Source organism: Phaseolus vulgaris, chromosome 3, assembly GCF_051622355.1.
Source record: "Phaseolus vulgaris cultivar YP4 chromosome 3, ASM5162235v1, whole genome shotgun sequence".
NCBI lineage: Eukaryota > Viridiplantae > Streptophyta > Magnoliopsida > Fabales > Fabaceae > Phaseolus > Phaseolus vulgaris.
In genome coordinates, this window is record NC_143500.1 from 52,132,707 (window position 1) to 52,155,603 (window position 22,897).

General features: G+C 34.3%; 1 protein-coding gene and 2 pseudogenes across 1 annotated transcript; 1 reads left to right on the top strand and 2 right to left on the bottom strand.

Moving 5' to 3' along the window:
* Window positions 1-1,667: 1,667 nt before the first annotated feature.
* Window positions 1,668-3,248, bottom strand: LOC137808525 (endochitinase). Its single transcript, XM_068609679.2, has 3 exons — window positions 2,730-3,248; window positions 2,488-2,635; window positions 1,668-2,163 (listed from the first exon to the last, which is right to left on the bottom strand). Exons 1-3 carry the CDS (start codon window positions 3,145-3,147, stop codon window positions 1,797-1,799), a joined length of 933 nt encoding a protein of 310 aa, XP_068465780.1. The 5' UTR covers window positions 3,148-3,248; the 3' UTR covers window positions 1,668-1,796.
* A 5,020-nt stretch (window positions 3,249-8,268) lies between these two features.
* Window positions 8,269-10,607, top strand: LOC150028908 (uncharacterized; annotated as a pseudogene).
* On the bottom strand, window positions 8,816-8,921 carry LOC137808882 (small nucleolar RNA R71; annotated as a pseudogene).
* Window positions 10,608-22,897: the final 12,290 nt, after the last annotated feature.

The window sequence follows — 22,897 nt, forward strand, 5'->3', positions numbered from 1 at the left end:
TGCTGCGTTTACTGCTAGGACTAATGTTCCGTGGATGCTTCAGAATCGATGGAATACTTGTCTTAATTTTTGTGGGACAATCAGGTTTAGGGTAACTCATATTTTTCGTGAAGAGAATGCGTGTGCTGATAAGTTGGCTAATTTAGGATTTATTCATAGAGAATCTTTTCATTGGTATAATAGACTCCCTGCTAGTCTGTTCTTAGAATTCTTTATGAATAGGTATAATCTACCTATGTATCGTTTGTGTTAACATATGGGTTTTGGTCTAGTCCCCCCATATTTTTGTATTTTTTTTAATTTTTTTTTTTAATAATATTTTTTCATGTGATGGCAGATGATTGTTGTTACTTGAGGTATCAGCTTAGTTGAGATGTCAAGTTGCATAGTGATGCTTAACACGAAAACTTTATAAAAAAAACCTCTTTATAATGATAGAGAGGTTTCAGAGCAAATTCTAAATGTTGGGTTCTTTGATGTAGATGGGAGTTAATTGTTAAGTTTTTTTAACATATACTAGTTCATCATATATCCTTCTAACTCCCAACCTTTTACCCGAATTCCTCTCTATTTTTTAAAGTGAAAATTGGAACTTCTCTGTTTTTCTTACTATATTTATATTTTTTAATGCTTTACCCTCAGAATGAATATTATAAGTGTAAAATTTATAAGACTGGATATTTAATAATGATTCAATCATTTGATAATATTGGGTAACTATAACCACGTAATTGTGGGTAATTCAATCTTTTAGGTTAAGTCTTAGATTTATATATTTTATATCTTTACGTTTTTATATATTAAGTTTTAGATGACTAAGTATGGTTGTTTATGTTTTTGTAAAGATTTATTTTGACTTTTTTTTATATTAAAACGTTAAATGAGTTAACATAGTTGAATGAGGTGTTTTTTTTAACATAGTAATTTATACTTTTAAAAAAGTTCATTCTTGTTCGTTATAGGAGAGACATTGTGACCTTTAAAACTTATTGTTCCAAAACCAAAATTACCAAAATATAAGGAATAAAAGTAAAATAATAGTCATTAACAGAAATTTTAATATAATGGTGTGTGATCATCCTAATTTTATTATTATTGCACTATAATAATAAATAAATTTATTATTTTAATTAAGATATATATAATTAGATTTATTTGAGTTTTAACTATTATTTTTTGTTAATTTTGTATTTTTAGAATAAATGGTCTGAAAGAAATGTTTATCTATGTGAATAAATGAGCCACATATGAAAAAAAAATCAAATTACTTCTTTGAATTAAAAGAGAAAAAAAATATTAAGATTTTATGCAAAGTGTAAGATATTTTTTCCACCTAAGTAGGAGCTGAATCTTCTTAGTTATTTTCTCCGCTTATCTTCTTCACAAAAAATGGTGCCTTTAACATGGGATGAGGAGGACGTTGCATGATAGCTATAAACTTTATAATCTAAAATAGTTAGTAACTAAAATATTAGTAGCTAATTAAATATCAATTTAAATTTTTTTTATAAATATTATTAATAATAAAAACTACTTTAGATACCAATAATTTTAATAATCTTTAAAATAATATCTCACTTTAGTGACTAATTATTTTTATTATCTAAAATTAATTTTTACTTAATAATTTTCTATCGATAACCAAAATTAGAATCACTAAAATCATGTTTAAATCTATATGAAAAAGTGTGAGAGAAGGAACCTCTTTAATGAGGGATTATTGATTGAAGACGTTTTTATTGATTACATGGGATGGAAGTATACATATATATATGGAAGAGAGACATAGGAGTAATTTAAAAGGGGGTTTGATTGTTGCAGTCCAAATTGTTTCCTGGGCTCACACCCAGCATCTGACAGTACCTCTGGTAGAACCCGATCCGACTTTGGACCCTCGGATCCGGCCCGCGCCCGCATTCCAGTCCCCCGTTTATTATGTTGGTGATCACACCAAACCCGGGAGCCCGCCTGGCTTGCGTGTCAGCACTAGATGGGCTCCATGCTCCGATAATCACATTATGAGACGATGGCTTGTTTCCTTGTGCCCTCATCCAAAACCATATGGCTGTTCTGAACGCCACAACTCTGTCTCTTCCCACTAGATCCGGATCATTCGTCAAATCCAAACTAAGTTCTCTTCCAGCTAGCCCATAATTGTAGTTGCTGTTCATAACATGCATCCCATTAGTCCACCATGCAACACACTATCACATCACTCAATATCCAAAAACTTCAAACAACCAATTTCTAATTTATTCATGAACTTATTATGTAATTGGCTGTCGGATTATTATTGGACAATCTATAATATATAGTCTCACATACAAGTTGATAGTTAATAGTTTCGATAGTTGATAGTTTATATTATATAAGTGAATGCTAATTTTATCTTATAAACTGATTTTATGAGATTGAATTAAGGTTAAAGTCAACTCTTAATAACTTTTAACCTTTTATATACGTCAAAGCAACATTTTGGCTACTTACTGTGTGAGTTGGATTGGTCCTCGTCCATAATATCTTTTACCAGCAGCACATGGCCATCCTCCACCATTGCAATAAACATCCTGGTTCCGTTCGTTGATGAAACAATATCCCCACGAGTATGGACCGTCTGGTGCACTTGGCCACCCCCCTACACAAACCAAAACATTATTAATATTCTCTCTCTCTCACACACACACACATGTATAAAATCACTACTGAATATTATATATGAACGTGTTGACCTGTGGTTTCATGAGACGTTTGAGCGAAGAAAGCTGCAAGCTCCCTTTTGCGAGTGGTGTCATCACCTGAAGTGCCAAAGCCGTTGAACGATCTAGCAGCAGTGAGAAAAGCTTCATAGGTGTAGAATCCACGCCCGGGACATGCTGCATCGTTCCGGTGCTTTAGCATTTCCTCGAACATAGAAAGGCTGATGATGCTGCTGACATCTCCGCCGCCGCCACTAGCTTGGCATTGGCTCTGGCAACCTGTTCCACAGTATTCGCTGGTGCTTCCGCACCACCCATGTTGGCTGCAACATAACCTATTTGCGCACAATGCGCCACCAGCTTGTCTACCACATTGTTGCGCTCTGGCCCCAAGCATCAACATTGCCAGCAACAAGCATAGCATCAAAGAACACAGTTTCATGTCACCCATTGCTAAGAAAGAAATGGTGAATGGTGTGTTTCGTAACGACGATCGATGGAGATATTTATGGATGAGCTGTGATGAGAGAGAGAGTATTTAATTTCGTTCATATTTTTCAAAATTGGCTCCTGCTTCGTCTTGTTATCGTAATATTCATGACTTTGTCAATGCATTCATGTCTAATATTAATGAAGTTGACTCCTGCGTAGACGAGAGTACGCATAAAATCATGTTGAAAAATCAAATGATGCACATCAACAAATTCTTTAACAAAATGTTCTGTACTAATTAATCCCTAAATATTATTAGACACTGAAAATATATTTAAGTTTTTAACTTTAAAATAAAATAATTTATAATATTTAGTTACTTACCATAAAAAAGATTTATCACGAATCACCATAAAATTTGTGTTAATTAGTAGATATTTAATGTGATGCCTAGATAGTAAAAGAAATCCAAGACAAAGTCAATGCCCTATTTTTGCGGGTGAGAAATGTTCTCCCGTTTTCATCATTATTATTACATTGTGTATGATTTTGTTACTTTTTATTCACTTCTATATATGTAATTTTGAAAAAAATGTTCAGTTTTCTAATTATATGAACTAAATTTGTATGAAAACGCGCGAAGTATTAACATTTTCAATGATATTTTTAGCAAATTTAAGAAAATAATCATATTCTTCATAAAGTCATAGCAAATAGCAAGTAAAAATTTGCATAAAAATTATAAGAAATTCACAGTTAAAAAAAATACATCTGCATGAAATATCTAAAAGAAAAATTCGCATGCAAGAAATTTAGATTCAAGTCATAGAAAATGAGTTTACAATTACAACAAACCAATTTTATATTATGAAAAGAAAAATGAATTAATGTACATGTATGAAAAGTGTTTGAATACAATTCGTTAAAAGAACTTTTGAGAGATTCTTTATCAGGGAAAGCTCTTTGTAGTGTGTGTAAGTGATTTTTACGGAGACTATTTATTTGAAATTAGAAAATTTAGTTATTTAAAGAAAAATTGTAAGAAAAAGGATTTTTTTTGTATTCTTTTGAAGTCAAAAAATTTTAAATTAATTTTTTTAATTTAAAATAAATAATTGTTAAATTTATTAAATTTTAATATTATAAAAGATAAAATTAGAAAACTAAATATCTGCGCAATAAAAAAAGCGGGTCTTGTCATAGAGAAAGAGATGAAATGTGGCTGCTAAGGTAATAGCTTTCGTGTAAGATATGGCACTCTATGTTTGAGAAATATCATTGAAGCTTAATTGTAGAAAATCATAACTGCAATTAAAAGCTTTTGCCATTCATTCTCAAAAACATTTCTAAAACTATTGTTCTCCATTCCAACCACTTTTGCATTAAGTTTTAACATACAATTTTTTTTATAGTTTTTTTCTTTACTTCTTATCAGATAGACATCAAGGCTTCATCAACTCAGAATGTGTCTCAAAACTCAACTAATATTTACAAAAATTCTTATATGCACAGCACAAATCACAAGTTATGTTTGGAATCTTGATCCAAATATTTAGGTATGGTCAGCTCAGTTTTAGACCTAAAAGAAGAATCATGAGCTCGACACAAATACTAATGATCAGCTCAAGAAAAATAATTAAAGATAAAAAACTTATTTTATTTTGGTTATAATACATATGCTAGTGTTAAGTATAAATAACCTGTTGAGAATAATGTTGTTAACATTCAAGAATAATGAACTTGTCAGCGAGAGATAATCCCAAGTCATTCTCGCAGGAAATCATGGATGAGCTTATGCCACTTCATTATATCACACCTAAAATCGCCCTTTTAACATTTTCAAAGGAGACAACACCATCAGGAGATTAGTTTGTAATTGAAACCCGAAATGTTTTCCAAGAGTCTGGTAGAGTATTCAGTAGTCATAGTCCCAACACTTCATCATCAAATTTGATGCCCATTTGAGGCAATTGAAAATAAATCTGTTCTTTTTATTTTCAATTTGTTCATTTTATAACAGCTTTAACTGTTTTTCAAAAATCTGTTATAAGTTGGTTTTCTATAAAATGAAAACTTGTTTCTGAGTTTAAACGTCGTTCATACATTTGTAAAAACAAGTTTTACAGCAGAGAATTAAGATTTTACAAAGAATTAGCATTTGTTCTTCAAAGATTTCGAAAATCACAAAATGCTTGTTCTTGGTTTGGTTCCAAAAGCTTGGTGTGAGGTGTTGCTACTGTTCTAGCAATCTTGCCTACTGGTTTAAGGCAGATCTTTGTATCCTCAATCAGGTGTAGTCGTTTCACTTTTCATTTCTTCTAATAGTTTGGTTGAACACTCTTCTTGATAGGTTTTCTTGAAGAGTGTGTGTGAGCTGAAATAGGTTTTTTCAGCAAGAGTACCTAAGTTCTTGTAGGTTTCAAGAATAGTGGGAATTGTGTTTGTTTGTATTGTGATTTAGTGAATTTCACCTTGGTTTAGGTGAAGACTGGATGTAGCTCAGTGGAGTGAACCAGTATAATTGCCTTGTGTTCATTCTCCCTTAATCTCTGCACTTAAGTTTCTGCATAACTGTTAAAACAGCAAAGAAATAAATCTGTTCAATCAATAATAAATCTGTTCTTTCTGGGCTCGGTTCATACTGTTCTTAATTTCTGGAAAACTGTTTGATTTCAAGAAGAACACTTATAATTTGTTAAAAGCCACTGAAACAGGTTGATTGTAAAGGTTACTCAATTAATTGTCAAGCTATCAATTGAACCTTAATCACGTGCTTGAAATTGATGTTTGTTGTTTTGTAACTCACTGTTTTTCATTCTAATATCAGTGTCTGTGCATCTGAAAAAATCTATCTGCATAATCTTGTGATTAACCTTGTTGTATAAACGTTTTTTCAAACACAAACAGTGCCAAAATAAATCTGTTCATTTTCACATAAATCGATTTATTTTCTGTAAACTTTGTTAAACACTGTTTCTGCGAGAAAGATTTAAAAGGTCAATTCACCCCCCCCCCCCCCCCCCTCCTTGAACTTTGGCACTATTAAACCCAAAATCTCTGATACCACTCTGAAGGGAAATTCAACACAATAAAAAGAATAACTCAACAAGAGCAATAAGCAGCTGATAATAATTTTCCCAACTTGCAAGAATCTGTGAGGAGCAATAGCAAATAATGGCAACAACAAAAAACACACTTCAAGAAGACACATAAATTTTTACGTGGAAAACCTTCTCAATGTGAGAAGTAAAAACCACAGGCACAAGCCAGTTAATCAAGCTCCACTATGATCAAAGTTATGGTTACAAGAAAGTCTCAAATCACAGCACAACTTTGACCGAAAGGAGGAAGGCTCAACATGATCTTGTGGCCAAGAACATCATAACCTCTGCATTAACAATGGATGAGTTCTTCAGGATATCCCAATGTAAGTCAGCTAAGGAGATGTGGGAAGTCTTAGAAGTCACTCATGAGGGTACTGAAGATGTGAAGAGGTCAAGAAAACATTCTCTCATCCAAGAATATGAACTGTTTAGAATGCAACCCGAGGAGAGCATTGCTGATGTGCAAAAAAGGTTCACTCATATTGTGAATCACCTCACTGGTTTGGGAAAAGAATTTGACAGAGAGGAACTCAACATAAAGATATTGAAGTGCCTCGACAGAAGCTGGCAACCAAAGGTGACTGCTGAAAAGTGCCAATGTGTAGTTTTTATGATTGAGAAAATTGAACACTTTGGAACTTAATTGTTGCTTAATGTAAGAAAATTACCCTAATCTGAGAATTATTGAATCTGATTATATATTTTTTGAACCAAGAAACAAATGAAGAAATTTAATCTCAATTTTTGTGTAAATTGCAGATGAATATGAAGCATTGAAAGAATGTATTCAAGCTGGCATTGAAAGAAAAAAAAAGTAAAAATTGAATTGGATCACAAGAAGATTTAGCTCAAGCTAGAGGATTTAGCTCAAGCTAAAACTGTCCAGAGTTGATTAAAGGTGCAGTACAATTTTAGCCCAGACTAGAATCGCTAGCTCAAGCTAAAAATGCACCGAAAGATCTAGCTCAAGCTAAAACGGGCTAGCTTGAGCTAAAGTTGATTATATAAATTATGAAACATAACTCAAAATGAGCGGTGGAAAACAGATTGGGTTTTTTAGAGAGAGACTAGTGAGAGAAAGAGAAGAAACCTCTGTTCTTAGGAGAAGAACTTGCTCAGATCAGCCCTTCTTATGCAATCCAGATCAAGAATGAAGATTGGAGGAGCTGTCATGAGTGGCTAAGTTCTTTCTAACTTGGGATTGAATGTAATTTATCTTGATCAAATGTATTCTTGGTGATATATATATATAAAATTCTCTTTTTTACTTGTTCTTGGTATTTTCGTTTTATGCTTATTGCTTGATTCTGTCTGATCAATAGAGTCTTGATTTTGATCCTTAAATTTAACTGGAAAGTACCTTTAAGGATCTGAAATAAACGAAAATACTTGATAACTTGTAATGCTAGGAATAGATTCCAGGTTATTGATTGCATTATAATTTTGTTCCTAAAGCTGGATGATTTGTTAAATATCTGAGGAATCAATGTTTGAGAAATTATCTTATGAATTTCATGTGTGAGGAATCAAGATGAATGACTTTAAATTAAGCATCAAGAATAAGTAGTTTTGAGTATTATATATTGCATTATTCAAAATACAGATGATTGAGATAAACGCAATCCAATCCCAAGTATCTTTCTCTATATTGGATAAGTTGGTTTTGTTACATCCAGAATCAAACCCTAAATCTTTGAGTTCTTGTGAAATCTTTAATTTGGTTATGAACAAAGTCTCAAAATTATTTTCTATACTTAATGAGTTTTAAAACAGAACATCTTAATTAGAATTGTTCTCTGTGGGTTCGACATTCGTACTTTAAAGAGTACTATATTACAGTTGATTCGGTACACTTAAATATCAACAAGTTTTTGGCGCCGTTGCCGGGGAACAATTTCTTTTAAGAATTTCTGAAGTATAACTCATTAAGTATTGTGAATATTTTGTTTTCTTTGTGAATATACACTGGTTTATATCTTATTCTTTTATCCTGTGCTAATCCTTGCTTGAGTTGTCTTAGATACATGTTATTGAGAGGACAGGTTCCTGAAGATCAATTGGAATTTGATCCAGAAATTGAGAAGACAGCTAGAAAAAATCAGAGCAAGAAGAGAGAAGAAAAGAAGAAGCAAGGACAAGCAAAAGGAGAATCTTTCAACACTCTCAACTCACACAATCAAACAGAGTTCCAAATGGCTGAAAATAGACAAAATCCACCTAGAAGAACATTGGGAGACTATGCTATGCAACAAGGACCAAGGCATTTCTCTAGCATAGCCATACCTCCTGCCACCAAATCATTAGAAATGAAGCCAGCTTTTCTTAGCTTAATCAACACTCATCAATTCACTGGAATGGATCATGAAGACCCTTATACTCATCTATCCACATTCTATGAGTTGGTTGGGACCATGGGCTTCGAGGAAAATGATATTGAATCTGTTTATCTGCGTCTATTTCCTTTCTCACTTGCAGGCAAAGCAAAAGAATGGTTAAAGTCGCATCCAAACCAGAGTCTAAGTAGCTGGAATGATGTAGAAGAGAAATTCCTACACAGATTCTTCCCACTCTCTTGATATATCAAGGCTAAGTCTGATATCTCCACATTCAGGCAAGGGCCAGAAGAACCTTTTTGTGAAGTTTGGGAACGTTTTAAAGTGATGTTAAGGAGATGTCCTAATCATGGCTTTGAGGATATTGCTCAGTTGAACATATTCCACAATGGTTTGAGGTCTGATACTAAAATGATCTTGGATGCTGTAGCAGGAGGTACAATGATGAGTGTTGATGCAGAACAAGCTACAAGAATCATTGATGCCTTAGCCTCAACAGATTACCAAGCTCAACATGATAAATATACAATGCAAAAGAAAGGGGTGCTGGATCTTAGTACTTCAGATGCAATTTTAGCACAAAACAAGATTTTGACTCAGCAAATTGAGGCATTAACGAAGCAAATGTCAAAACTGCCTCAACAATTACATGCAGTAAATTCTCCTTCAATGCAGAATCAAACTTTGAAGTGTGATTTTTGTGGGGGAAATCATCTTAATGGCCAATGCTCTTACCAAAATCCATCAAAGGAAGAGGTTCAGTATATGAATAATCAAGGAAGGCAAGGTGGCTTTGCATATAATTATCCAAATAACATGGCTCAAGGATGGAGGAATAATCCAAATCAAGGATTTGGGTGGAAGCAAGAGGCTGGATCATCTAACAGACAAGTCCCTTATCAGCAGCAACCACATTATCCTTCCATTCATGAGAGAACATCAAAATTGGAAGATACTTTTGAGAAGTTCATGCAAGCCTCTCTATCCAATCAAAAAAATACTGAAGCATCAATAAGGAATTTAGAAACACAGGTGGGGCAGTTGGCTAAACAGATAGCTGATAATCAAGGAAGTCAATTTTCAGCCAATACACAAACCAATCCCAAGGAGCATTGCAATTCTATCACTACCAGAAGTGGGATAGTTATAGGAAAAGGAATTGGGAAAAACTTAGTTGTTGGGGAGGAGGTTTTAAAAGATAAAGAAAGTGAAAAAGAACAGATTGAGTGTGAGAGAGGAGAAAGAAGCAATAAGGAAGATGTTGTAGATATTGGTGAGAAAATAGAAAAAAATGAAAAACAAGAGAGGAGTGTTCCTATAGAAGATGTACCTTATCCACATGCTCCTACAAAGAAAGACAAAGAAAGACAATTTGCAAGATTCATGGATATTCTCAAAAGACTCTAAATTAACATTCCTTTTACTGAAGCTTTAGAGCAGATGCCTACATATGCTAAATTCATGAAGAAAAGAAAAGAAAGTTCAATGACCAGGAAATAGTTGAATTGGAAGCTGGATGCAGTGCTATAATTCAAAAATCATTACCACAGAAATCCAGAGATCCTGGGAGTTTCACTTTGCCGGTTACCATAGGAAATCTCACTGTTGGAAAGGCATTATTGGATCTTGGAGCTAGTATTAATTTGATGCCTTTATCAATGCTGAAGAAAATTGGAGATGTAGAAGTGAAACCAACAAGAATGACTTTGCAGTTGGCTGATAGATCAATCAAATATCCACATGGAATAGTTGAAGATCTATTGGTAAAGGTAGATAAATTTCTATTCCCAGTAGATTTTGTTGTAATGGATATTGAAGAAGATGTTGAAGTACCTTTAATACTGGGAAGACCATTCCTGAAAACTGCCAAAGTTATAATTGATGTAGACAAAGGAAGATTGAAGGTTTGTGCTCAAGATGAAGAAGTAAGCTTTAATGTTTTTGAAGCAATGAAATATTCAAATGATCAGAAAGAGTGTTTCAGAGTGGATGTGATTGTTGTTGAACCTTCAATGATGTTAATCAGGCGTCAAGCTATATGACGTTAAACGAGCGCTTGCTGGGAGGCAACCCAGTGTTTTATTTTGAAATGTGTCTTTAATTTTTGTTTTGATTTAGTAGTATGTTTTAATATTTGATGTCTTTAAAACCAATTTGATATGTGCAATGGTCATGTAGGTTTTGAAATGTTTGGTGAAATAAATAGATGGAAGAAAGCTTAGAAAGGTTTGAAACTTTTGGCAAAGACAAAATGAAAATTTCATTGCAGGGTAATTTTAGCTTAAGCTAGAACTTTTAGCCTAAGCTAGTTATGCAGAAAAAGAAGAAAAAATTTTGTTCTGCAACTTTCGCCTAAGCTAAAATGAGCTAGCTTGAGCTAAAGCAAATTTGTTGCTCTCTGCCAAATTTTAGCTTAAGCTAAAAAGAGCTAGCTTAAGCTAGAAAACTTTGTTGCTCTCTGTCAAACTTTAGCTTAAGCTAAAACGAGCTAGCTTGAGCTAGAGCAAATTTGTTGCTCTCTGCCCAATTTTAGCCTGAGCTAAGAAGCTCTAGCCTAAGCTAGTGAGTTTTCTAAAAAAAAAAAATTTGCAGCATTTTATAAAAATCACATTTTGAAAACCCTGCAACCTAACTCAGTTTCAGAAGCACCCTCTGTTCTAAAAAAATCCCAAAGCTTCCATCTACATAATCATTCTCAAACAAACATTTCATCTACATTGCCATTATCAAGGTAAGTAATTACTCATCTCCATAATCATTTTCATTGCCATTTCCATTCAACCAAGTCCAGTCATGCGTGTTTCTGCTTCCAGTTCATAGTTTCGTTTTTAAATTGAAAGATTCAATCTTTTTGAAATTTCAATGTCTTGATGTTGAATAGGATTGTGGAATAGGATAATCAAAGTTAAGTACGGTTTCCATGGATAAAATACCAAAACAAAAAGTACTCATTCAATTTCATTTTATACATTGCATATCAAGTGTTTATTGAAATGCCAATCAAATAAAACACTTTGATTTGAGAAATGTTTATTCTTACTTGTGCAGAAAAATGAGTCGCACCAAATCCACAGCTGGTATTAAATAATCTGTCGTTGACACCCACTGAATTTGATGATTATCTATCTTGGCATGGGGACATGCACAGTTTTTCAGGGGAGGCAAAAGAATTTGGAGTTGGGACTAGAGTTGAAGATACACCAGAAATGGCAGCTAGACCAACTGGAGCAGCAGATGATGATGAACATTCAAACCAAGTTCAGAATGATGATGTTGGCACAGAGCGGAACAAAATCACAAGAGGAGATTGATACTTGTCATGCACAATGAAAAAAAAAACTGGTTTTATCTTTTTGTTTAACTTTACTTTCAGTTTAATTTAGTAAGTTGACTTTAGCAGTTTAGTTTAATATTTCTTACTTTAGCTTTTGTTGATGGTAAGCTTAAGTTAGTATATTGGCTGATGTTTGCATATTTTGTGAAATCTTGTATATAGATAGATGATGGTATAATTTTTTGGAAAAAGAAATCAAACCATAGTTCTAAATTAGAACAACCAAATGGATTGATCAAGGACTTAATTTGAAAAAAGAATTTGTGGCTGAAACCATCACTCAAATTGAGAAAGGATATTAATGTGTAAAAGTTGGAACAAGGTAAATAGTTGAAAGCAATGTCTGAGAACAAATGAGGAATTGAATTTAGCCAACCAAGTGAGAGTGTGAAACCTTTAAACAGTTTGAGAGACTTTCACTAGTGAAGAGTTAATTGAGGTTGCCTAATTTTCTAGTCAATTTGCATCACAAAATCAAATATGGAGATGATTGAGGCATGTTTAATAGAGTTGGAGGTGATAAAACTCAGAACCAAACAGCTAACCTTTGCAATATATGATGAAATGTGCAGAAAAATAACCCTTTTTGAGCCAAATTTGTTTTATTGCACCCTAGCTTCTGATATACATATATTGTCCTACCTTGTGGTATGCTAACAAAAGGAGAGCATAGGTGCAATTCAAATTTCTATAATTAAAAGAATTGGGTTTGGTGTGGCTGCTGGGATTTTGAGAATGAAAAAAAAACAGAGAAAAAGGGAATGACAAAATTATCCAAATTCTCATTCTCTTTTCAAAAAGGAAAAAAAGAAAAAAAAAGAAAGAAAAGGAAAAGCAAAAGGGATTACAAGAATAGAAAAAGAAGCAATGTGGATGAATCTTATGGAAGGGATAATGGATAACACAATTAGAAATTGAATTGCAAATATGCTAATCTTTTGTTCAGTGTGCATTTTGTTATCCTGGAAAAACCAAATTTTCTTTGTAACCCAACCTCATTACAACCTGAAAAAGACCACAAGATCTATGTTTGTGAAAGTGTTTGTAATCAATAGGAAATGAAGGACAACCTTAAATTAATTTGGAATTCAGTGAAAAAAAAAGAGGGAAAACACTCACCAGTGAGGAATGAAGAGAGAAATTCCTTAGTTTGATTCTCAGTGAAGAGTAACAATTGTTTACCTTGGAAATTGAATACATTCTTATCCTATCTTGGTTTCAATTGATAGGAAACACCATAATTTTTTGTTGAAATAACTTGTGCTCTTTCCATGCAGTTGTTCTGATATTAAACTATAGATTTGATTTTTAAGGATTTTGGGGAAGAATGAACTCATATTTTTTGGGATTCAATTACTTTACTTGAGGACAAGCAAGATTCTAGGTTGGGGGGAATTTGATAAGTGCCAATGTGTAGTTTTTATGATTGAGAAAATTGAACACTTTGGAACTTAATTGTTGCTTAATGTAAGAAAATTACCCTAATATGAGAATTGTTGAATCTGATTATATATTTTTTGAACCAAGAAACAATTGAAGAAATTTAATCTCAATTTTTGTGTAAATTGCAGATGAATATGAAGCATTGAAAGAATGTATTCAAGCTAGCATTGAAAGAAAAAAAAAAGTAAAAATTGAATTGGATCACAAGAAGATTTAGCTCAAGCTAGAGGATTTAGCTCAAGCTAAAACTGTCCAGAGTTGATTAAAGGTGCAGTACAATTTTAGCCCAGACTAGAATCGCTAGCTCAAGCTAAAAATGCACCGAAAGATCTAGCTCAAGCTAAAACGGGCTAGCTTGAGCTAAAGTTGATTATATAAATTATGAAACATAACTCAAAATGAGCGGTGGAAAACAGATTGGGTTTTTTAGAGAGAGACTAGTGAGAGAAAGAGAAGAAACCTCTGTTCTTAGGAGAAGAACTTGCTCAGATCAGCCCTTCTTATGCAATCCAGATCAAGAATGAAGATTGGAGGAGCTGTCATGAGTGACTAAGTTCTTTCTAACTTGGGATTGAATGTAATTTATCTTGATCAAATGTATTCTTGGTGATATATATATATATATATAAAATTCTCTTTTTTACTTGTTCTTGGTATTTTCGTTTTATGCTTATTGCTTGATTCTGTCTGATCAATAGAGTCTTGATTTTGATCCTTAAATTTAACTGGAAAGTACCTTTAAGGATCTGAAATAAACGAAAATACTTGATAACATGTAATGCTAGGAATAGATTCCAGGTTATTGATTGCATTATAATTCTGTTCCTAAAGCTGGATGATTTGTTAAATATCTGAGGAATCAATGTTTGAGAAATTATCTTATGAATTTCATGTGTGAGGAATCAAGATGAATGACTTTAAATTAAGCATCAAGAATAAGTAGTTTTGAGTATTATATATTGCATTATTCAAAATACAGATGATTGAGATAAACGCAATCCAATCCCAAGTATCTTTCTCTATATTGGATAAGTTGGTTTTGTTACATCCAGAATCAAACCCTAAATCTTTGAGTTCTTGTGAAATCTTTAATTTGGTTATGAACAAAGTCTCAAAATTATTTTCTATACTTAATGAGTTTTAAAACAGAACATCTTAATTAGAATTGTTCTCTGTGGGTTCGACATTCGTACTTTAAAGAGTACTATATTACAGTTGATTCGGTACACTTGCCGAGAAATATCAACAACTGCCATATCTGAAAGCCGTGATCTGTCAAAGCTGGGAACTGCTGCACTCTTTGGAAAGCTAATGGAGCATGAGCTAGAGCTCAAGAGACTCAAAGAGCAGGAAATAGCAGAGAGAAAACCCAAAGGTCTTGCACTGAGAGCAACTGAACAGAATGAGATCAAGGAGGAAAAAGAAGATGCTGAAGATGATGAAACAATCAGTCTTCTTACAAAAAGATTCAGCAAATTCTTGTGGAAGAAGAACAGAGATAGGAACCAGCAGAAAAGAAGGTATCCTAAACCTAATGATTCAAATTCCTCTAAATTTACTTACTTTGGCTGTGGCAAAACAGGGCACATCAAAACAGATTGTCCAAACAATCAAGCAAAGGACAAATCTGCCAGCAAGAGAGTTGAAAGGAGCAAGGGAAGAAGGGCTTACATTTCATGGGAGGAAAATGAAGTATCTTCAACCAGCAGCTCTTCAACTGAGAATGAGGAAAATAATATGTGCTTCATGATGAAGGATGAGGAGTCAATCTCTGATTCAGTAAGTGATTTTTCTGTGGTTTCGGATAACTATGATCAATTGCTTACTGCTTTCAAGGAAACTCATGATGAAGCAAATAGGCTAGCTGTAATATGCAATAAGCTGCAAAAGGTAAATAATGTGCTTGCACCTAAAGTAAAAACACTTGAGGAAGAATTGCATAAAGCCAAAACAGATATGGTAAGCCTTGAACTAACATGCTTGCATGCCTCAATTAAAACCTGTGAAAACTGCAAAAAATTGGAAAAACAAGTGGAGTATTTGCTGAAAACCCTTTCCAATTTCACCAAGGGAAGAGAAAACCTTGAGTCTCTCCTTGGCTTACAGAATGCTGTTTTAAATAAGAATGGTCTTGGTTATACCCCTAGAAATGTAACCAATGTCAAAAAGCTTTCAAGTTCTTTTGTTCCAGCAAAATCAAGTTTTTCAGCTTTTAACAGTGGCAAAAAGGCATCTCATGTAACCTGTTTTTACTGCATGAAATCTGGTCATACATCTAGGTCTTGCATTGCTAGAAAGCATCTTGTTCCTAAGAATTTAGCAAAATGGCTACCAAAGAGAAGGTTTTAATCTGTGTTGGACCCTATACTGAAAAGGGTACCATTTGTATCATTTTTACTCTGTTTTGCAGATGAACAATTAGAAGAATCAATGGTACATGGATAGTGGTTGCTCCAAGCATATGACTGGAGATCTTACAAAATTTACTAGCTTGAAGCTCAAAGCAGAAGGACATGTAACCTATGGTGATAATAACCGAGGGAGGATTTTGGGCAGAGGCACTGTTGGAACAGGGAACTCAACAACCATTGAGAATGTGCTTTATGTAGAAGGACTCAAGCATAGTCTTCTCAGCATAAGTCAGCTTTGTGACAAAGGATGCAAAGTGAATTTTGAGTCAAATGGCTGCACAATCTCAAGTAATTCATCTAGTAAGGTACTGTTTACTGGTAAGAGAGTGAATAACATTTATCTGTTGAATATCATGGAAACTAACTCTTCAAATAAGTGTTTGCTGTCTAGAAGTGATGAGTCTTGGCTGTGGCACAGGAGGTTAGCTCACATACACACTAATCACTTAAATAAATTGAAATCTAAAGATTTAGTTTCTGGTTTACCTAACATTAAATTTCAGGATAACAGGCTCTGTGATGCTTGTGTGAAAGGTAAACAAATCAAATCTTCTTTCAATTTAAAAGATATTGTCTCTACAAAAAAGCCTTTGGATGTACTGCACATGGATTTATTTGGACCATCTAGAGTTGCTAGCTTGGCTGGAAATTTGTATGCTTTAGTTGTTGTGGATGATTACTCTAGATTTACATGGACTCTATTTCGTGCACATAAACATGATGCTTACACTGCCTTTAAGAAATTAGCAAAGATTCTGCAAAATAAAAATGGTTGCTGCACTAAATCAATTCGAAGTGATCATGGGGGAGAGTTTCAGAATGCTAGATTTGAGAGGTTCTGTGAGAAGCATGGGATATCACAAACCTTTTCAGCCCCTAGGACACCCCAACAAAATGGTGTAGTTGAAAGGAAAAACAGATCATTAGAGGAACTAGCTAGAACTATGTTAAATGAATCTAAGCTCCCTAAGTATTTTTGGGCAGATGCAGTCTATATTGCAGTTTATGTGTTAAATAGAACCTTAATAAGACCTATTCTTAAGAAAACCCCATATAAACTGTATAAGGGCAGAAAACCTAGTGTGAGTCACCTTAGGGTATTTGGGTGTAAATGTTTTGTATTAAATAATGGCAAAGAAAATCTTGGTAAGTTTGATGCTAAATCTGATGAAGGTGTACACATTGGTTATGCTTTGAATGGTCATGCATATAGAGTCTTCAATAAAAGGTTGTTTATAGTAGAAGAATCAATGCATGTTGTTTTTGATGAAACTGATCATAGCATATCTAAAACTGCTGTTGATGACCTTGACAGTAATGAATTTAAATCTGTTTTAAATCAAAATGAATCGATTCATTTTGATATTGCTGATACACATGCTATGCAAGAATCTACTGTGCCTGCAGGTTTGCCAAAAGAGTGGAAAACCCCAAGAGACTTAACCCTTGATAATGCAATTGGGAACATTGAGAAAGGAGTGTCAACTAGAAAATCCTTGAACAATTTCTGTGAAGCAATGGCCTTTGTATCTCAAGTTGAACCTAAGAATCTGAATGAAGCTCTCAAAGACAACAACTGGATTTTAGCTATGCAAGAGGAACTGAATCAATTTGCTCTTAATGAGGTCTGGACTCTTGTTCCTAGAATACCTGAGATGAATATAATTGGAACAAAGTGGGTATTCAGAAACAAAATGGATGAGCACGGGGTAATTACCAGAAATAAGTCTAGGCTAGTAGCTAAAGGGTACAATCAAGAAGAAGGGATAGACTATGATGAGACCTATGCACTAGTGGCTCGGTTAGAAGCTGTTAGATTGCTGCTTGCCTTCTCCTGCATCAAAGGGTTCAAGCTGTTTCAAATGGATATGAAGAGTGTCTTTCTAAATGGTTATATAAATGAAGAGGTATTTGTTTCACAACCACCAGGTTTTGAAGACCATCAACATCCAGAATATGTGTTCAAACTCAAAAAGGCTCTCTATGGACTCAAGCAAACTCCTAGGCAATGGTATAAGAGGCTAAGTGATTTTCTCACCTCACAAGGCTATGACAGAGGCACATCAGATAAGACCTTGTTCATTAAGAAGAAAGGAGATGACTCAATTCTAGTACAAGTATATGTGGATGACATCATTTTTGGATCAAACAATGGAGAATTGTGTGAAGCTTTCGTGAAAGTCATGAAGAGTGAGTTTGAAATGTCAATGATGGGTGAGTTGAACTATTTTCTAGGCTTGCAGGTCAAACAACTCAAGGATGGCATTTTCTTAAGTCAAGCCAAGTATTGCAAGGATCTGCTGAAGAAATTTGAAATGGACAAGTGTAAACCAATCAGCATACCCTTCTCAACAAGCTGTCATTTGGATCATGATGAAGCTGGAATTTCTGTTGATGAAACCAAATACAGAGGACTCATAGGATCATTGATGTATCTCACTGCCAGCAGGTCAGACATAATGTTTGCAGTGTGCATGTGTGCAAGGTTTCAATCTGCTCCTAAAGAATCACACTACAATGCTGCCAAAAGGATTTTGAAGTATTTGCAAGGAACTAAAGAAGTTGGCTTGTGGTATCCAGGTAATACTTCATTAAGTTTAACTGGATATTCTTATTCAGATTTTGCAGGTTGCAAAATTGATAGGAAGAGCACAAGTGGAACCTGTCATTTGCTTGGATCAAGCTTGATCTCATGGCAATGCAAAAAGCAGGCTTGTGTAGCTCTCTCCACTGCTGAAGCAGAGTACATTGCAGCAGGGAGTTGTTGTGCTCAAACCATATGGCTAAGACTACAATTAAATGATTTTGGTATCTTACTTAACCATATACCTCTGTTGTGTGATAATACAAGTGCAATCAACTTAACCAAAAATCCTGTCATGCATTCAAGAACCAAACTCATTGAAATTAGGCATCATTTCCTAAGAGAACACATTTCAAATGGAACATGTGAGATTAAGTTCATTGGTACTGAGTTACAACTTGCTGATCTGTTCACAAAACCATTGGCTAAAGATAGGTTTAATTTTCTGCTTAATGAATTGGGAATTATAAATGTCAATTGTGCCTAGCAGTGAAAAATTAAATTTGTTTATTCGTAATTGAATGTGTTTATTTTCTGTACTGATATGCATTGATGACTAGGAAAGAGAAATTCTGATCTTTGACTGCTTGACTGACCTAATGGGCATTAACCTTTGTACCTTTGACGGTTTTGGTCATGGTTATGTAACCAATTTGATGGTTTGGGTGCTCAATAAAGGTGTGAGTATGTGCATCGTGACCCTAAATATTTGTTGCATATTTTCAAAGATTCTCTTCACAAATTCAGAGCATAAAATCTTCATGCATATCCACTCATAACTGTCGTATCAACCCATTCATTTTACTATAAATCTGTGTGAATATCTGCTACCCACATTGGCTACCTATTCTCTGTTCTCACCATTTGAAACAAGAGAAAAATTCTGGTTCAACCATGGCTTCTTCTTCAAGACAAAAACAGAAAAATAAGGGGAAGTTAACCGCCTTTCAAGGCGTACTAGAAGGTTGGTTCGCTGGAAATGAAGAAGGCATCAATGCCTACATTCACGAGACAAGCAAAAAAAAGATTAACATACCCAAAGTGTTGGATTTCGAACTGGCTGAAATCTGAAAAACTGGCAGAAACAAGGGCTGTGTTGAAGCACCAGAAACTGAAAAAGCTGCTGGAATTAACGGGTAATGTATATCCTGACTTGGTTAAGGTGTTTTACACTAACCTCACATTGGATGGAAAGAATGTTGTCTTTTTTGTGAAAGGGATCAAGATGAAGATCACAAGTGAGGTGTGAAATTCTGTAGCTGGAATTAAGTATGCTGGACTGAAAGTAGGAAAAGGAAACACCAGTGGAATTCAAGAATTCAACAAGCTGCAATATTATAAAAGTTGTATGAGGAATCCTACAGAGAGTATAAGCAAGTTCCATGCAGGGCATTTGAACCTCACTCCACGTCTTGTTGCCTACATCATAGCATGGCAACTTATCCCAAGAGGTACAAACCATGCGGTTTTACATGAAGAGGATTTAATCCTTCTATATTGCATCATGAACCAGATTAAGGTAAATTAGGTTTTCATTATCAATGAACACATGCTGAAATCAAAAAGGTTGGCTGATTACCGCTTTCCCTATGTTATACTTGTTTCCAAATTGATTGATTACTTTGGTGTTGATGTTACAAATGAGAGAAACGACCCTATCAAGGCTGTAAGTGAGATTGATAATTCAACTCTCACCAAAATGGGATTTCACAAAATTGAGGACAAGTGGTTGGTTCTCAAAGGGAAGGACCCTCAAGCAGAACATGAAGCATCAAACCTCCACAATGAGGATGAGGATGAAGTTGTTCCTATGGAGGATGACTCACCTACTACCCAATCTATGCATGAGGAAGTTGCTGCAAATGCCATAATTGCCTATCAAGCTCCAGAATACTGAGGAGAACCAATGTCCATGTTTGAAAGGCAAGTATTGTATCGCCTTGATGTAATGACTGCAGAACAAAGGGCTTACTTTGAGACTACTCAAGCAAGGTTTCAGCACCTTGATGATCATATTGAAGGGGTACAGGCACAACTTGCAGAGTTATACTATAAGGATCAATAATCTCTTTTTTTTCATGCTTTCTTTATTAGTTTAAAAGTCTGTAATGATGAACAATTTGTCTCTATCTTTTGGACTATTATGGTTATGCTTCTGGTTTTTTTCCCTATGATTACATGCTGTTTGATGAATCCAAAGGGGGAGAAGAATAGCTCACCATGCTAGGTGAAGCTAGCTAAAACAGGGAGTTAAATTCTGCACCTTTAAACCATTTCACTTGTTATGCAATGCTTCTGTTTTTCTGGTTTAATTTTGGTGCAGTGCAGGTTCTTAAAGCAATAAAGCTATGAGGATTTGTCTCCATCAAACAGGGGGAGATTGTTGAAGATGGTTGCTGCCCCTTCAAGATTGTGTTTGATGAAGACTTTTATGTACATTTCATGTGTATTTTGCTTTGCTTTAAGTGTGTCTTAGGTAGTGCTTAGAGGTTGTTTAAGAGTGGGCTTTTTGTTGAGTAACTCACCTCATAACCACTGACCATGTGATAAGAACAAGCATAAGATTTCTTAAACTGTTTTTCACATGTTTTACAAAAAACACGTTTACTGCATAAAAATAAATCTGTTCTTTTCTAAATAAACAGATTCATTTTTAAACTGATGCCTTGGCTAAGTCTTGTGAAAATTAGATTTTGTGCATCATGTATTTTGACTAAGTCTTCTACCTTTCAAAACGACTGTGTAAATAGTTAAGCTTTTCTGTTTTCGTTTTGAAAAATAAATTTGTTCATCTGTAAATGAATAGAATCATTTTGTCTCTGGTGCCATATCTAGCTTAAACGTTTTTCAGTTTTATCTCTGCACCAGAATGGTTGACTAAGTCTCCTCACTTAACAAATTCTCTAACTGCTTTTGAAAATAAATCTGTTCTTTTTATTTTCAATTTGTTCATTTTATAACAGCATTAACTGTTTTTCAAAAATCTGTTATAAGTTAGTTTTCTATAAAATGAAAACTTGTTTCTGAGTTTAAACGTCGTTCATACATTTGTAAAAACAAGTTTTACAGCAGAGAATTAAGAGTTTACAAAGAATTAGCATTTGTTCTTCAAAGATTTCGAAAATCACAAAGTGCTTGTTCTTGGTTTGGTTCCAAAAGCTTGGTGTGAGGTGTTGCTACTGTTCTAGCAATCTTGCCTACTGGTTTAAGGCAGATCTTTGTATCCTCAATCAGGTGTAGTCGTTTCACTTTTCATTTCTTCTAATAGTTTGGTTGAACACTCTTCTTGATAGGTTTTCTTGAAGAGTGTGTGTGAGCTGAAATAGGTTTTTTCAGCAAGAGTACCTAAGTTCTTGTAGGTTTCAAGAACAGTGGGAATTGTGTTTGTTTGTATTGTGATTTAGTGAATTTCACCTTGGTTTAGGTGAAGACTGGATGTAGCTCAGTGGAGTGAACCAGTATAATTGTCTTGTGTTCATTCTCCCTTAATCTCTGCACTTAAGTTTCTGCATAACTGTTAAAACAACAAAGAAATAAATATGTTCAATCAATAATAAATTTGTTCTTTCTGGGCTCGGTTCATACTGTTCTTAATTTTTGGAAAACTGTTTGATTTCAAGAAGAACACTTATAATTTGTTAAAAGCCACTGGAAAAGGTTGATTGTAAAGGTTACTCAATTAATTGTCAAGCTATCAATTGAACCTTAATCACGTGCTTGAAATTGATGTTTGCTGTTTTGTAACTCACTGTTTTTCATTCTAATATCAGTGTCTGTGCATCTGAAAAAATCTATCTGCATAATCTTGTGATTAACCTTGTTGTATAAACGTTTTTTCAAACACAAACATTGCCAAAATAAATCTGTTCATTTTCACATAAATCGATTTATTTTCTGTAAACTGTGTTAAACATTGTTTCTGCGAGAAAGATTTAAAAGGTCAATTCACCCCAACAGCTCATAATAATCTCCCCAACTTGCAAGAATCTGTGAGGAGCAATAGCAAATAATGGCAACAACAAAAAACACACTTCAAGAAGACACGGAAATTTTTACGTGGAAAACCTTCTCAATGTGAGAAGTAAAAACCACAGGCACAAGCCAGTCAATCAAGCTCCACTATGATCAAAGTTATGGTTACAAGAAAGTCTCAAATCACAGCACAACTTTGATCAACTTGTGCTGTGATTTGAGACTTTCTTGTAACCATAACTTTGATCATAGTGGAGCTTGATTGACTGGCTTGTGTTCGTGGTTTTTACTTCTCACATTGAGAAGGTTTTCCACGTAAAAATTTATGTGTCTTCTAGAAGTGTGTTTTGTGTTGCTGCCATTATTTGCTATTGCTCCTCACAGATTCTTGCAAGTTGGGAAAATTATTATGCGCTGTTTATTGCTCTTGTTGGGATATTATTTTTATTGTGTTGAATTTCCCATCATACAGGACGGTATATTCTGATAGATGGAAATCTTTTCCGTCACGGTTATACCCACCCAATCCTCACATGTGTAAGTGGAGATCAATGCATCCGCATAATGGTCGAGCTCCATGAGGGCATT

Coding starts and splice junctions, on each gene's coding strand:
- LOC137808525 (XM_068609679.2), bottom strand. CDS start 3,147: ATGGGTGACATGAAACTGTGTTCTTTGATGCTATGCTTGTTGCTGGCA. Junction 2,636..2,729: donor AACGTCTCATGAAACCACAG/GTCAACACGTTC, acceptor TGGTTTGTGTAG/GGGGGTGGCCAAGTGCACCA. Junction 2,164..2,487: donor GGACCAATCCAACTCACACA/GTAAGTAGCCAA, acceptor TGTTATGAACAG/CAACTACAATTATGGGCTAG.